Source organism: Grammomys surdaster, unplaced genomic scaffold, assembly GCF_004785775.1.
Source record: "Grammomys surdaster isolate TR1022 unplaced genomic scaffold, NIH_TR_1.0 275, whole genome shotgun sequence".
Lineage (NCBI taxonomy): Eukaryota > Metazoa > Chordata > Mammalia > Rodentia > Muridae > Grammomys > Grammomys surdaster.
In genome coordinates, this window is record NW_021604716.1 from 2,317,091 (window position 1) to 2,330,564 (window position 13,474).

The 13,474-nt window shown below is 43.1% G+C and overlaps 1 protein-coding gene across 1 annotated transcript in view; it reads right to left on the reverse strand.

Annotated features, from left to right (window-relative positions):
* Positions 1–6,533, reverse strand: part of Bpifc (BPI fold containing family C) — a 49,382-nt gene extending 42,849 nt beyond the window's left edge. The window contains exons 1-2 of the mRNA XM_028776984.1: positions 6,410–6,533; positions 1,758–1,878 (exon numbers count right to left, since the gene is read on the reverse strand). Of these exons, the coding sequence (XP_028632817.1) occupies positions 1,758–1,878; positions 6,410–6,533 (245 nt within the window). The remainder of the gene's footprint in view (positions 1–1,757; positions 1,879–6,409) is intronic.
* Positions 6,534–13,474: the final 6,941 nt, after the last annotated feature.

The window sequence follows — 13,474 nt, forward strand, 5'->3', positions numbered from 1 at the left end:
TCTGCCTCTCTTTGTCTTTGTGTCTCTGTGCCTCTGTCTCTATCTCTCTGTGTCTCTGTCTCTGTCTCTCTGTCTCTCAGACAGATTCTATGTAGCCTACTTTGTCCTGGAACTCACTATGTAGACCAGGCTGGCCTTGAACTTACAGAGATCAACCTGCCTCTGCCTCCTGAGTGCTGAGATTAAAGATGTAAGCCATTACACCTAGCTAATCCATTCTTTATAACTGCTACAGAATACTCCAGAATCCTTCTCTAGGCTGTTTCCATCATATAAACAATGCCACAGGGAAGATATGTATTACTTGTGGACTATACTTTCTCTGAAAGGATGCTGAGAAGTGGATTTACTGGGTTAAAAGACCATATATACTGTGATGGTTAATGTTGACTTTCAATTTGATATGATCTAGAATCACCCGGGAGGCAAACCTCTGGGTATGTTTCTTAGAAAGTTTCTAGAGTAGGTTATCTGAGGTGGGAAGAGCCACCCTCAGTGTGTATTGATATGTGTTCTCCAGACAACCAGCAATGCTAAACTTGTCTATACATTTATTTGTTGGTCTCATGTGTATCCCCTTTTGGCCCTTGAATTTGACAGGTAAGGATAATCTTGAACTCCTGATCTTCCTGCCTCCAACTCTCAAGAACAGGTGTGTGCCACCACACCCGGTTTTCATAGTACTGGAATTATAAGCATATGCCATTTTGGTTGAGTAAGAATCAGCTTTTTGAGTTAAAATTAAGAAAAACTAACTAAATAAAAAAATATAGTTTCTCTGTTACACAAGTCACCTTTGAAACACACAGTAATTGTGAATGATCACTGTCTATTGTTTGGACAGCACAGGTTTAAAATTATATTGATGTATCTACACATGACAACAACCAATTTCTCCTCATCTCTCTCAGTACTTATTATATAGCTCCCTGCACTTTTCTGCTGTGTCATTATCATTGTAATGAAATAATTATCCTTACAGATATATATGTAATGCCTATCTCTTCCACAGAATGCCATGGGCAAGGGCTTACACCTGCATTCACTATGACATTCCTTGTGTCTAGAACAAAGCTCTTTGTGAGGTCGCTGCTCAATAAACACAGGTTGAACAGCTAGTTTACTGCAGGTGAGGGACTTTGCAAGGAAATTTCCTTGTACCATCTCTTTTGCAACAAGGATTCCTTGTGAATTTATAAAAGGTTGTTGTTGACATCAGAGAGATTATTACTGAAAGTGTTAGAGCAAAAGACAACTGAAAAAGCATTGTGACAAATGGTAAATTACAATGATAGATAACTACATAGGAAAGCTGCTCTCTTCTCCCGTTTAAGATTGATTTCAAGTTTGCAAACATATCCTCCCCCTCCTTCTGTAATCTTATTGGATCCCTGTTGCCATTGGAATATCCGTTTCCCCTTCCCCAAACATCCCTGGACATGTGACTTAGTTGTATACATGGAATGTGCTTAGCTTAGAGCCTCAGACAAAACCTCAAAAATGAGAAAATTAACATGGCTGAGGTTAACTTAAATTAACTGAGCTTTTAAGAGACTTTTCCCCTTTTAGCTACATGAAATATACATCAGATGGTTGGAATGGTATTAGCTATATTGAGTTATGAGGCAAACTTGGGAATAGAAGTCATAACTTAGATGAAACAGAAATAAAAAATATAAATAAGTTAGATCGGCCATAGGTTTCTCCACTGGCTTTGAGCCCTTTGCGATACACGTCAACATGCTCCATGCTCTTACTTTGAGAAGTTGTACTTTACATAGTCAATCTTCAGAAATTTAAGAGACTCAGAACCGTTCAAATCTGGGATGATGATTTCCTTTGCCAGTTGCTCCATTATCTTCATCCCAACTTGAAGACCTGTGAGGGATGCAGGAAGTGTTTGTTGATCATAAGGAAGATGGCAGTGACTCAACATCTTTAACCCTACAGATGCAGCATTGAGAGAGACCTGATGCTGGAGAAGAAACCCCTCCAAAAGAGGTGTTGTATTCTTGGCTTCACACATGGAAGCTCCAGTCTTAAGAGAGGTAGGCGAGCTTGCCTGAGACCACAGGGCTACCATGAGAAGTTTTCGTTACATGGCCAAGGTTGTGATGGAAACAACGAAAGATGGTCTTCAAAGGATGCTAGAGTTATAGTCAGGCACATCTTGTAGGTATCGACACTGTTAAGTTTTGCCTAAGAAAGTATGAGTTCTGGGGATTTGGGAGCCAATTCTGAGCAATCTGGCCCAGAATCTGGGTTGTGGCCAATTTCAACCTCATAGTTATTTTTCTTCTTTCTTTTCAGATTCTTTGAACTCAGATGTTTTTGGCAAAAGGCTCAGGAGGCTTAGGGAACCACTGAAGTTCCAGTAAAAGACAGTGAGTAGGTTGCATGCTTACAGAGTTTTAATTTTCATTGGAAAGGAAGTACAGATTCTCCAAAGGACTCCCTGACTTGGAAGAGGTGACTAATCACTGCTTCTGTTTTGTTTACTAACTTTTTTGAACGGAAGCATCACAGAACTCCTTGCTCTGAGCCTGTGGGGTGAAAAGAGGCTGATAAAAGTAATTTCCCGGTTGGTTAAATGACTCAGCAGGTGAAGAGGCTTACTGCCAAACCTGTTGAGCTGAGTTTGACCCTGGAATCCACACAGTAGAACACACTACTACAAGTCGTCCTCTGAGCTCCTCATGTGCATCATGGCACATGTACCTGCATGCATGTGTGTGTGCTTGTTCACACACACACAATAAATTATAGATGTTATTTTAAAACTTAATATTCGTTAGCCTTGCCTTTCTCCCTTTAAGTTCATCCCAGTTGATCTAGCCTCCCTGGAGAGAAGGAAGAAATAGTATCCTATAAAACACTGTGGATACTGTTGTGATATGGGGACGTAAAGACACAAGACAGAGACGGTGAAGACAGTATTGACAAGCTTCAGTCTGAACCCAGCACTGTCACTCACTTGTAGCACACACTAAGCTTGTGTGACTTGGCCTCTGTGTCACTCATTTTTCTCATGTGTGACATGGAAAGCATCTATTCACACACGAATATTTACTAGGCATCTTGTCTCTGTGCTCTGTACATGTGATCTCACTCCTAACACAGCGGAGAGGTGGGCATCGATGTTGCTATATCCACTTTGATAAGCAGCCTGGAAATACTACTAACAGTTCAACTTATAGATGGGAAAAGAGGGTTTGTTTTTTGTTTTTTTTGTTTTGTTTTGTTTTTATTTTTATTTACTTATATTTTTTTATTGGACAGAAAGGTGAGATGTAGAGGGAGGTGTTATTTCCCTAATTGGTTCTTGATTGTGTCAATATAAAAGGTGGAAGGCAATTGCTGGGAGAAAGGAAAAATGTGTGACTTCCGGGTCCCAAGAGGAAGAGAAGGGACGCAGGGAAGGAAGAGAATTCGGACCAAGCTTTGGAACTAGGAGGAAGCTGCAGTCATGTAGGTCTTGGGGCACCTAGTTTGTGGCCTCCACCATGAGAAGGGGTCGAGGAGCTCGGAGGGAGCTTGCTGGTAGAATTAGGACAGGAAATTCTTTGCCCAGCCATTGAATTACCTGGCTAGTTTTAAAATAATAAAACTGTCTAGTGTTTTCTATCAGAGCTAAGGTGGGCAGGAGGAGAACAAGGGCAGCCGGGGCGGTTTTTGGCGGCTTGGCCAAGCTAGCCGGAAGGAAGCAAATTGGAAGTAAGGCCAGCCCAGGGAAGGAGGTATCGCAGGCTGGGGGAGCGTGATCTTGGAGCTAGGCTGAGAGCACGCTAGGCTGAGAGCACGGCCCAGGCAAAAAAGCAAGTGTGGCTTTTAAAATTACACCCAGCAGAGCACAGCAAATTGTGTTCTGTAAACATATGGAGGCATACCATTGCTATGGTTAATAATAATAGTTAATTTGCAAGGAGGGCCTGTATGTGTTACGACTGTCCATACTCTATATGAATTCTTTCCTTCAAGTCTCAGATCAATTCAGTGATATAGGCATTGCCCGAACTCCACAGGGAACCAGCCTAGGTTCAGCACGAGTCACTGTTTGTCCCTGATCCCATAGCCAGTGAATGTCATCAGGCAGGGCTGTGAGGCATGAGGAACAGAACTGTAAGCATGTGTTGTAGGGTGAGACCTACTTGTTTGGAAATATTTCCCCGTGTTTGGTTGGGGAGGTCACCAAGTTCTCCAAAAACCATGCTGGCTATTGTTACTGCTTGTAAGTGTTCACAGAACACTTATTGTTGAAGACACTAAACACGTTGATCAAGACATACGCAAACCACACTAGAACTTGGCTGGAAGCTTCCTCCCTGTTGGCTAGTCTCATAGTGCCAGAAGGTGCCTCACAGACTGCTGGGCTGAATTTCCAACAGTTTTACTCAACTGTGAACCTTGTGTAAAACAATACCAATCAGTCAGGCAGGGTGAGCCTACTGCAGCATTAGTGGCAAGTCTGTTACGGGGTAGCCAACCACTTTCTGATTGGACTTACTAGTTGGTCCTCAGGGGGTAGTTTAGATGTCATACTGTAAACCTGATCAAAAGCCCATGACTGGGAAGGACATAGGCCCTAGTGGGAAAGTTTTTTTTTTTGTTAAATGAACATGTCTTGCCTATCAAATGGCCTTCTAAGCAGCTATGTTTATTTGTATGGATTAGTGCTGCTTTCAGCCTTAGTCAGAAAATCGTTCTCTGAAGTGGTTAAGTAGTGGCTTCAGACTCATAACTAGTTAAAGTACCAAGAATAATAGACTGTTGACTGCCTAGCCATAAGTAGGATGTCTCTATCACCTGCTTCCAACGCTCAGGGAATATCACAAAAGAAGGGGAAGAATCCAAGAGCTAGAGGAGGAACCCGGAAGAGATGTGGAGCTCTGACTTCTGGACAGGAAGTAGCTTTTACACTCTTGAACTCAGAGCAGCTGTGATTAACTACGCAAGATATGCACGGAGTTGGCCTGTTGGCGCACTGTAATGGAAGTGGGAGGGCTCAGAGAGCTCCACCCTTCCCTGAGGATTTATACACAGTTAATGGTTGATGAGGGAGGAAGACACATTCTTATCTGTGGTGTTGTCACTGATAATGTACCCACGCTTCTGCGACCAACCCTGATCAGGACACGCACACACGAACGCACACACGCATGCATTCACGCACGCACACACGCACACATGCACGCACGCACGCGCGCGCCACACACAGGGGTGGGGTGTAGGTAGGAAAAGGAAGAGAATTAGTTAAAATTGAACAGGCAGGCAGGGAGGGTAACAAAGGTGTAACAACAATCAAAATGCATTACATACATGTATGAAAATGTCACAGTGAAACATGCAATTTTATATTAATTACATATAGTTAACATATGCTAATAAAACATTTTTAAAAAAGGTATATCCAGCGGCTAGAGCTACAGACCAGTTGGTAGAGCACTTGGTTTGCATGTATCAGCCCCTAGGCTCCAATCTCAGTATTCAAAAACTAAACTAAAATAAATTATACAATAAAGAAAAAAGAGAAACATATTTCTTCAACGCTCATGAGGTGAAGGTGTGGCCCTGGATTATGAGGGCTTTTACTCCATCGGAGGGTTCATTCACTGATGGATTCAGAACTGAGTGGGTTATTGGGAAGTGGTGGGAATTTAAGGAAGTAGGTCAGAGGAAGGAAGTCAGTGAGGAAATGTCTTTGGAGGAAATACATTGTATCTGTGCCCTCTCTTTCTGCTTCTCCACTGTCATGAGATAACCACATTTGCTCTAGCTGCACAATCCCTGCCGGGACGGTGTGCCTCATCACAGGCTTAGAATTAACAACAGATTTGCCTATTAAGCAACATGACTATGGGCTGTAATTCCTGGAATTGTGGGAGAAAGCATATCTCTCTTTCTGTCTTTTAAAACCTGTTTTATCCAGGTATTTTGTCACAGAGATGGAAAGTTGACTAAAGCTAGACTTGAGTTTATACTGCGCCTTAGCCCTCTGCTGGTGTGACACTCCTGCCATCAGTCTCTTTCTGTGACATGACATCAGCTTCTTCACAGGACTCTCATAGGAATACTTTCTACTCAAGGCCCATGAAGCATATTCGTAGCCTGACGTGGTAAATGCTGAGAGCATCCTGACTACAGGCTTTCTTATCCCCATGGCTCTGTCCTGCACTTCCACAGGTGAGCTCATTTGCCTCTCTTACCACCTAAGACTTAGGGCCCAAGTGCTCGTCACCACTCTTGCACATCAGCAAACCTACGTTCCCAAGGCTGGGCATTGAGGAAAAGGGTAGACCTGACACCCACATCCGTGCAGGTAGACCTCAGGTCTGTTTAATGCTATGACTTACAAGGCAAAAAGACCACTCTTAGACTATTATAAGATACCTCTTTCTGACAACTGACTCACCATAGTCTAGTGCACGCTGGGTGATCCTCGCCTTGATTCCAGGGTAAACAGTCTGGGAGGAGGTGACGTAGAGACTGCACAGGAGGAAGCATGCCCAGAGGATTGGGGCCTGCTTTGTTCGCATCTGCAGTGAATCAACATTTAGAGTTCCTTTAGATATTTTTACTTCCTCATCTGTCAATTCCACCGACTGTTTTTAGGCTTTTTAATTTTCATTGATAACTTCTCTAATTTTACCTAGCCAGTCTATGCCTTTTCCCATTTGCGACCCACCTATGCTTCCATTCAGGCGTCATGTGTAGCAAAAGACTTTGTAGATGTAGAGATGACCTGCATATGACCCTTCATCTTTGTTTTGCATGGGCTAGGGGGTGAGTTAGATGTGTGTATGAACACACACACACACACACACACACACAAACACACACACACACCACTATGCAATAAAATAGCTTCAATAGGGCTTTCCCCTGAGAAGAATCCTGGCTCCCTGGGGTGATATGCAGAACAAATACATTTTAGACATGTAAGTCTGTCATGTAGCCTTATGGCACAAAGCAAACTCATCTGCTTAAAGACCACTGGTATCACCCCTTTATCTACAGGACTTGATGTAAGCACTGAGCACAGCACTCAAGCTCTCATTTAGGCCAGGCATGGTGGTACACATCTGTAAGTTCAGCTTTTAGGAGGCAGAAGCAGGAAGGTCAGGTGTTCGAATCTGGTCTTGGCTCTTTAGCAAGTTCTTGAGAGTCTGTCTCAAAACAAACCAAAGAACAAAATAAACCAAGGTTTCCTTTCATTGTCTCTGCGTGACTGAGCTGCTGTACCTACTCTTCTAAGCAGTGGTATTCCAAATGAGCCTATCAGAATCATCTGCTTGCTGCTCATTGATTTACCAGTCCTTGAGCACCTGTGGCCTACTGTTCAACTCTCCCGATGTGAGCACACTCGTGTGTGTGCACATCCTCCATTGCAGGTCCTGCACTGTGCTCTCCTATCCATAGTCTCCTGGTGAAATCATTCTTCTGGGTCCGCTTCAATTTCCTCTGTGATAATATCCTCTACTGTGGCATTTCATGCATGCATGGTTCATTACACACCCCTCTCACACTTGCAAAATGAATGTGTCTTAGTCAGGGTTTTATTGCTGTGATACAAACCCCATAATCAGCTCTCTGTTACCCCAGACCCAATCCACAGGGTAGTTCCTAGTGCTGCAACAGAACAACACATGCAGCCTTCCCTTCTCCCTGTCCACACCTCCTGTGCATCCCACAGACTGTTGTCTGCTCCCCCTCTTGCCTCCCTTCTCCTCCTCCTCATGGCTGTTTCCCAGATCCTAACTCAGGCAAACACCTGAGATCAAGGGGATCAAACGGGAAAGGGAGAAGTCGAAGTTCCATTATTTGCAGATGATATGATCCTAAAAATCCAACCAGGGAACTCCTACAGCTGAGAAAGTATCCAGCTACTTTGCTTGAAAAAAAAAATAACACTCTTCACAATGGCCTCAACTAATATAAAATATCTTGGGGTAACTCTATCCATGCAAGTGAAAGACTTGTATGATAAAAACCTCAAGTCTTTGAAGAAAGAAACTGAAGAAGGTGTCAGAAGATGGAAGGCTTCCCCGTGCTCATGGATTAGTAGGATTAACAGCACAATGGCTGTTCTACCACAAACAATCTACAGATTCAAAGCAATTCTCATCAAAATTCCAACACAATTCTTGTATTTTTGGTCACGAGCCTAGCCTTTAACAGCTGAGCCTTCTCACCAGCCCAACACAATTCTTTACAGGTCTTCATATGGAAAAACAAAAAGCCCAGAGTAGCGAAAACAATCCTGAACTACTAAAAGAGCTACTGGTACATTTACACAACGGGTCACTTATTACTCAGCTGTTAAAAAAGACAGCATGAAGTTTGCTGGCAAAGGGATGCAGGAACTAGAAACAGTACTTCTTGAGTGAAGTAACCCAGACCCAGAAAGCCAAATATGATAGGTATTTACTTATCGGTGGGTATTAGTTGTTAGGTAGATGATAAACTACAATCCACAGACTCAGAGAGGGTGGGTAAGACGAGGCTCTCGAGGGGAAGCATGGATATCCCTGGGAAAGGGAAATGGAATAGATTTTATGTATGATTGTGGGGATGGGAACAGGAAGGATCCGGTCGAGGGAAGGGATGGAGGGAGAGAGTATGAGGAGAGAAGGCTAGAATTGGAGGACATTTGGAGAGTGGTGTGATAATCAAGTGCAGTGGAAACTTCCCGGAATCTCTGTGAAGGCGATTCTATTGGGAACTCCTAGTAACGGAGGATCCTGGTCTGAACTGGCCATCTTTTGTAGTCAGGCAAGGCTTCCTGCTCTCTGAAAACTGACAGCAGGGTCACATTGCAGAGGACAACCTCCACATAGTTTGTTGAACATAGTGCTCTGCAGGCACCGGCCCAGCCACAAAACCTTCAACGGACGACCTGTCCTGCCTGCAAGATGTGCTGGGGCAATAGTGGTGCAGAATTTGCACAACTGGCCAACTAACGTCTAATTTAATTTGAGGCCCACACCATAAGAGGGAGCCCATGACTGACAGAGCTTGGGTAACTAAGAACCAGAGTTTGGATAGCCAAGAAGCACAGGGTAGAAGCAAACACAATTGGAAAAACCAAAACCAAACCAGAACAATGAAATAATTCCTAATGCTATTTTGCTATATTCACAGATTGGTGCCTTTGTGCAGTCGTCATCAGAGAGGCTTCCTCCTGCAGCAGATGGGAGCAGGTGCAGAGACCCACAGCAGGTTTTATGTGGAGAGAAAGTCTAAACTGGAGGTCTCCATCTGCTCCCTCCTTTCAGAGCTCAGGGAAGTCCATGGAAGAGGAAGAGAAAAGACTGTAGGAGTCAGAGGGCATGGAGGACACCAGGACAACATGGCCCACGGAATCAGCTAAGCAGAGCTCACATGGCTCAGAGAGACTGAAGTGGCAAGCACGGGGCCTGCAGGCGTCGGCACCAGGTCCTCTGTGTATATGCTGTGGCTGTTAGCTGGGTACATTTGTGGGACTCCGAACTGTGGGAGTGGGTGTGTCTCCGACTCTCCTACCTGCCCTTCGGACTCTTTTCCTACAGCTGGGCTGCCTCGTCCAGACTCGACATGAGGGCTTCTGACTTGTCTTAGTGTATATTGTTTGATTGTGTTTGGCCGTATCTTGGAGGCCTGCTCTTTCCTGAAGAAGAAAGAGGTAAAATAGATCTGGGAGAGGGGAAGCTGACAGGAGTGGAGGGAGGGGCAACTGTGGTGAGGAGGTAGTGTACGGGAGAGGAATTTATTTTCCATAAAAATGAACAAACAAATCACATTTCACCAAAAAGGACCTCAGCTCACCCCCCGAATACACTGGAACATTCTCATAAAAATAACGCAATTCATAGGAATAATGAAAGTCTTTGAACTATGTAAAGTGTCATTTTTTCAACTATTTTTCATCTGCATAATGAAATATACATGTTGATGTCTCATGAAAATAAGATTTGGGAATAGAACACTATAGTTTCTCCATCTTTCTCCCTCTTTTTCATATTGTATTAGAAATTTAAACTGATATTTAAAAAATAAAAATGTCTTTCACCTTGTTTTTAAAGGACAGTTGCCTACCTGAAAGAATACAAACAAACAAAACAAATAAACAAACGCCATGACCAAAGCAAGTCAGAAAGGAAAGGATTTGTTTGAGCCTGCAATTCTACAGCACAGCCCACCATTGAAGGAAGTCAGGGCAAGAACTCAAGCAGGGCAGGAACCTGGAGGCAGGAGCTGAACCAGAGACCATGGAGGAGAGCTACTACTGGCTTGATCTTCCTGGTTTGCTCAGTTTGCTTCCCTATACACCCCAGGACCCCTTGTCCAGCAGTGGCACCATTCACAGTGGCCTGGCCTCTTCTATATTAATCACTAAGCAAGAAACTGCCTTACAGGTTTGCCTACAGGCCAATCGGTTGGGGACATTTTCTCAGTTGAGTTCTTCTCCTTTCAGATGACTCCAGATTGTGTCAAGATGACAAAACAACAGCAACAAAACAGAACAAAAAATCTTCAATGAAACAGCATAGCATTATGTAGGTTGGGGCAGTTGACATATGCTGTCATCTGCTAGAAGGCAGCTAGACCTCTTGCTAGTCTCTGGTTCAAGGCAATGTCATGTCACGTGTAAATCTTTGATAACCTCCATTCTAGTCTCCCTGCTTCAGTACTTGTCCCTTTCTGTGTAGTCAGTGGGGATGTGAAGGTAGGGTCACATCAGCCCCTCTGGCTGGCTTACCCTCTGGCTGGCTCGGTTACAGCCTTCTAGCACTTTCCCATCTCAGTGTAAATTTCACTAGAATCAAGGCTTGCTCAGCTTCTGCTCCCTCACTGACACTGGGGAATACCAGCCAGTCGAGATCACTAGGGCTTTCTAGAATACCCTGAACAGCCTGTCCCCATTCTACACTTGTTTCCTCTGCCTCACACAGTCTTCCCTAGATTTTCTTGTGTCTAGGGCTTTCACTTTCTCTAGGATGTCTAGCATCACCTCAGAGAACCGTTCCTGTCTACTCTATGCAAAGCAAGACCCTCCACTGCGACTCTGATAATTCCTATGCTCTTTCTGAGAATTAATTTTTCTTCAAAGCATGTATCATCTACCACATTGCTTCTTGAAAAAATTTCCACCTAGAATCCTTTTGCCCAAGAAATTTTTATTCTATTCTGGCTCTATAGGCTTATAAAATACCTATGCAAAGCCAATATTTACTGATAATAAATCAAAAAAGAAGTTTATTTCAAAATAACAAAGGGAGGCTGGGGTCAGAGGTGAAAGGTTGAGTTTTTGCCTTGGGTTCAATCCCTAGGGACACAAACAGCCTTTAATATATGTAATTTTACTCTTTGTTAGGGACAAAAGGAAATTTGTATACCATTGAGAGGGATATGTTTATTTTTATTAAATTATTGTATATTTGGTGCTGTTGGACATAGAACATCTTCAATAATTTTTTTCAGAGTAGATAAGTATTTTGATTTAAAAAACATCATGAGAGAGACTGTTACTTTGCATAAGTACAGTATGAAAAGTATATTTAGGGCCATTACAGAATTGTTGGAAATATCTGTAATCCAAAATTCATTTAATGTTTTTCATGAGACTCAAATCAGCAACAAAACAACAGTTTAAGAAATCAAACATTCTAAAAAAATGATGATGATGATAATAAAACATTCTAATGCAACAAAATCCAGAGATATATTCATTTGATACTTATTGCATGCTGAGCAATTATTCTTGAAAAGTATTAAAAGTTTGTTTTTTAATGGCCTGCAAGATGGCTTAGCATGTAAAGGAGCTTGCTGCCAAGTCTGATAGCCTGAGTTTGATCTCTGGGACCCACATGGTAGAAGGAGAAAATTAACCTCTACAAGCTGTTTTCTGTCTTCCACACATGTGATGTTGCTTGTGTGCCCCCAGTTCCAAAACACACACACACACACACACACACACACACACACACACACACACACAAATGCAGTAAAATGTCTTTGTTTTCTGTGACACTAAGACCTCTGTGAGAGGATGAAGCTTTGTGTGCACAGTAAGAACACTGCAGTTCATACTGCATGGTAGTCTTTAGTGGGAGCAGCAGATGTTGGTGCTGTATGGTGTGACAGCCTGTGCAGTGAGCATGACATCTGTTCAGAGCGATGGCTGCAGTGACATCACACCGTGGAACACTGGTGTACATTCCCAGAAACATTTAGGTTCATTATGAGTTTTTGGATTAATTTTTGGTGATTGTGTGTTTAGATAGCTTTTCCTGCTGTATTTTTTTCTCCAGTTCTATCAGTTATGAGACTTCATGTAGAGCTGTGATTCTTAGATTAAGAAGTTATAACCTGGCCGGGCGGTGGTGGCGCACGCCTTTAATCCCAGCACTTGGGAGGCAGAGGCAGGCGGATTTCTGAGTTCGAGGCCAGCCTGGTCTACAGAGTGAGTTCCAGGACAGCCCGGGCTACACAGAGAAACCCTGTCTCGAAAAAACAAAAAAACAAAAAACAAAACAAGAAGTTATAACCTAATCATTATTTAATTACTGATTATTGGGTTTTCTCCTTTTCTGAACATTTTTGGTGCCACAAGAAATGACTTCATTGCATTAGAACTTTGGACAGCAACTGGCACACAGTAGGCAATGGGCAAACATCGAATGCTGGATTGGATGAATGAATCGTTGTTTCCTTGAGGCTATGAGTGAATCATATGTGCCTTACAGGTTTCTACTTAGCTCAGGGAAGTCCTGAGACCTTAGTATGAGGTGCTCAAGGCTCTGAATTGTGATTGCCTCCTCTTCTCTGTCCTTACTTCACTAAGGGACTGTTTTATTTCTGTAGCTCCAGAGTCCAGTACAATGCCTGTCTCAAAGTAGTCATGCAGAAGTATCTGGATGAGACAAATACACTCTCCGAGGAAAAGAAACACATTGTATTCAGTGTTATGTCACCCATGTTTGGAATGTATAAGTAAGCAATTGTTTTCTTGTTCAATTAATGCTGCCCCGTGGATTAACGCCAACCTATTTTTCTTGTTGGCTAAATGACAGGTGCCAATAGCCAAAGTGGTGTAGACTTATTTCAATGGCAGCCAAATGATTAATACTCGCACAAGCCTTACTTCTTGTTTGGGGTGTTTACAGTTTGGATGAGTTGTCGCTGCTGAATTCACAAAGGCAAGGTCACATGAATTTAAAACGAGTCAAGGAAGGTGGTCAAGATAGTGACATTTCTGAGAGTTCTGTGCTTGGACAGAAGGAGGAGTGTGGCCAGATAAGCATTGGAAGAGGCTTGAACCTCGGGAGCAGCCCTGCTGAGGAGGAACAGGCAGGGTGGGCTTGGTTAATGCAGCTGAGAGGTTTGAACCAATTGTAGCTGTAAAGGTGATGATGGAGATGGGGACGCAGACATGCTTTTTCTTTAATATTTGTGTGTGTGTGTGTGTGTGTGTGTGTGTGTGTGTGTGTGTGTGTGT